The sequence below is a fragment of the Atta cephalotes genome (genome assembly GCF_000143395.1).
Source record: "Atta cephalotes unplaced genomic scaffold scaffold01552, whole genome shotgun sequence".
Taxonomy (NCBI): Eukaryota; Metazoa; Arthropoda; class Insecta; order Hymenoptera; family Formicidae; genus Atta; species Atta cephalotes.
In genome coordinates this window covers 1-2,815 of record NW_012131616.1, presented here as the reverse complement: position 1 = coordinate 2,815, position 2,815 = coordinate 1, and the positions used below count along the sequence as shown (strand labels likewise).

Sequence of the window (2,815 nt, the reverse complement as noted above, 5' to 3'; positions counted from 1 at the left end):
GATCAATAATGCTCTTGTCAGCTTTCAAGCTTTTTAAATTTCGTATTTTGTCACCCTGCTTCTTTATTTCTTCGGATATCTTCTCTGCTTCTGAAATTTCTTGGTTTTCTGGCTTTACCTTGCTTTCAGCAACTTTAATATCAACTAATTTCCAATCCTGATCGGTCGCATTTTTATAGTCACTTTTCAAGCTTAAGAGAACTTTTACTTCTTGATCAATAATGTTCTTGTCAGCTTTCGAGCTTTTTAAATTTCGTACTTTGTCGCCTTGCTTTTTTATTTCTTCGGATATTTTCTCCGCTTCCGAAATTTCTTGATTTTCTGACTTTATTTTGCTTTCAGTATTAGCAACTTTACTATCAGTTGCTTTCCAATCCCTACCAGTCACAATTTTATAATCACTTTTTAAAGTCAAGAGAACCTTTACTTCTTGTTCAATAATACTCTTATCGGCTTTCGAACTTTTTAGATCTCGTACTTCGTCACTCTGCTTTTTTATCTTTTCGAATAGTAGCTTCGTTCTTGTTTTAAGATAAGCTCCAAAATCTTCTGTTGGTCCAGTTGGTCCATATGTCCAACGCCTTTTGTTAAACATACTTTCCTTTGCTATTCTAAGATATTCATATATGCTTTTTTGAATATCCACCATATACAAAATATATTCTTTTGTATGACCTTGTTTCTTATATCTTTCAAAGATTTCTTGTATTTCTGGATCTACCTTTTGATCTGAGTATACATTGCTTTCAGGTTCAGAAAGCTCAGGTTTCCAATCCTGACCATTCATCATTATCTTATAATTTTTTTTCAAGTCTGAAAGTATTTTCTCTTCTTGAACGATTTTACTCTTATCAGCTTTTAAATTCTTTAAAAATTGTACTTTATCGAATTGTGCCTTTATGGCTACAGACATGCATACTAATGGATCGTCGGTGTCTGGATCTTTAAATACCAAATTATAAACCGACAATAGCAATAACATTCTATAGAAATGCATATCCATTAATCTCTGAAAATAATCTTCTATATCAGTGTATACTTCGTCTGCATATTCTTCGTTTTTCTCTTTTAAGTATAGTGGATACAACATTGAATCTGTTGAAATTCTAAGCGTTCCATTAACTGCATCATAAGGTATCATTAGTCCTAATTCTTTCATAAGACTTTGAATTTTGTCCTTCCAAGAAGGATCTAATATTTTGGTTTTATCATATTTAACTATTGCTTCTTCTATTTTTTCTAAAGGATTTCTGTATATTATATCAAGAGTTTCCACATGTTGCACTTTACTTTCCTAAAAATATTTTTTTTTTACTTTTGGCAATGATAAACAATACACTTTGTAGTTACAAAATAATATAACTTTTCGTCATTTACATATAATAAATTATTAATATTATAAATTGTACATTTATTATTTATAAATAATAAGATAATAATAATTATAGAAAATAAGGTATACTGATTTTACCTGTTGATTATTAGATATCGCAGGTGTCATATAAGGTGTTGTCGTATGCCCATCAGGTATATGGAACAATACAATAGGTGGTTCTCGTGTTGAATAAGAACTAGATGCGTACGGAATATCACAAATAAAGAATCCCTTCCTCTGAAGTTGAATTATCTCTCCCTTCTTTACGCGTTTCAATTCTACTTCACCCAGCATTCGAATTTCTTTCTAAAATAAGAATTTTTATATGCAATTAACAATATGATTATCAGTTTATTCGTTTGTAAGTAAAAAAATTCTTTACTCTTGTATTTTTGGCAACAAAATTTTTAAAATCGTCGTCCTTGCCTAAAACCGGCACGCTCATAATGTGATCAAAATAAACAGCGTAACATTTTATTGGATTTGACTTTTCTGCATTTGAATCAGATGTAGGTAATGATTCAGCCAGCCAGGTGAGCTTCAAAGTATTTTTATAATTTTTGTCCTCTAGATTCAATCGTGCTTGCACATCTACTATATTGCCATCATATTTATTTATCTTTTGTATCATTATGTTACCCCAATTAATAAAGGTCGCATTCTGTCCTTCAATTAATCTTTCAGCATCTTCCTTTTCTATCAAAATTTTCGAGCCTACTCGCACTTGTTTGGTACCTCTAGATGAATCTTTAGGATGATTTTGCACAATCAACCACTCTTCCTTAACATCTATTACATTAACCGGTATCAGTTCATTATATTCCAATGCAGTATATCTAAAATTATAGATATTTAAAAAATATCCATGTTACCATTCTATTATCAAATTCTTAATTACACTTTCATTACCTAATCGCAACTGGATCAATGACTTTCTTATTAAAAGCCCATATTTTGTCCCATTCCATAAAGACTACAGATTTGGAACTACCTTGTGCGATGATGAATTGTTTCAGACCCTCGACTGTCATTCCTCGTCTTAGAATGCCTCTCACTGTCGGAAAGCGTGGATCATCCCAGCCATCGACTAGACCTTCATTTACAAACCAAGTTAATTTTCGTTTAGATAAAACCGTATGAGTCATGTTTAACCGTGAATATTCCCAAATGTACGGGCGACGCAGTCCCAAAGCTTCGATTATCCAATAAAATTGAGCATCTCTATCGTGATACTCTGTTGTTCGTAGAGTGTGAGTAACATTCTCGATAACGTCAACAATTGGACAGGCAAAATCATACGTAGGATATATCCTAATATAAATAGATAAAAACAATCTATATATTGTGTGTGTATATATATGTATATATATATATATATATATATATATATATATATAATACTATAATATATACTATATATATATATATATATATATATAT

The 2,815-nt window shown here is 30.8% G+C and overlaps 1 protein-coding gene across 1 annotated transcript; it reads right to left on the bottom strand.

Annotated features, from left to right (window-relative positions):
* Positions 1–7: 7 nt before the first annotated feature.
* LOC105625438 (bifunctional glutamate/proline--tRNA ligase-like) lies at positions 8–2,697 on the bottom strand (the record flags this gene model as incomplete). Its single annotated transcript, XM_012206767.1, has 4 exons — positions 8–1,177; positions 1,472–1,681; positions 1,758–2,211; positions 2,285–2,697. Coding segments are annotated over 4 exons (2,247 nt in total), but the record flags the coding sequence as incomplete, so codon positions are not given.
* Between the last annotated feature and the right edge of the window lie 118 nt (positions 2,698–2,815).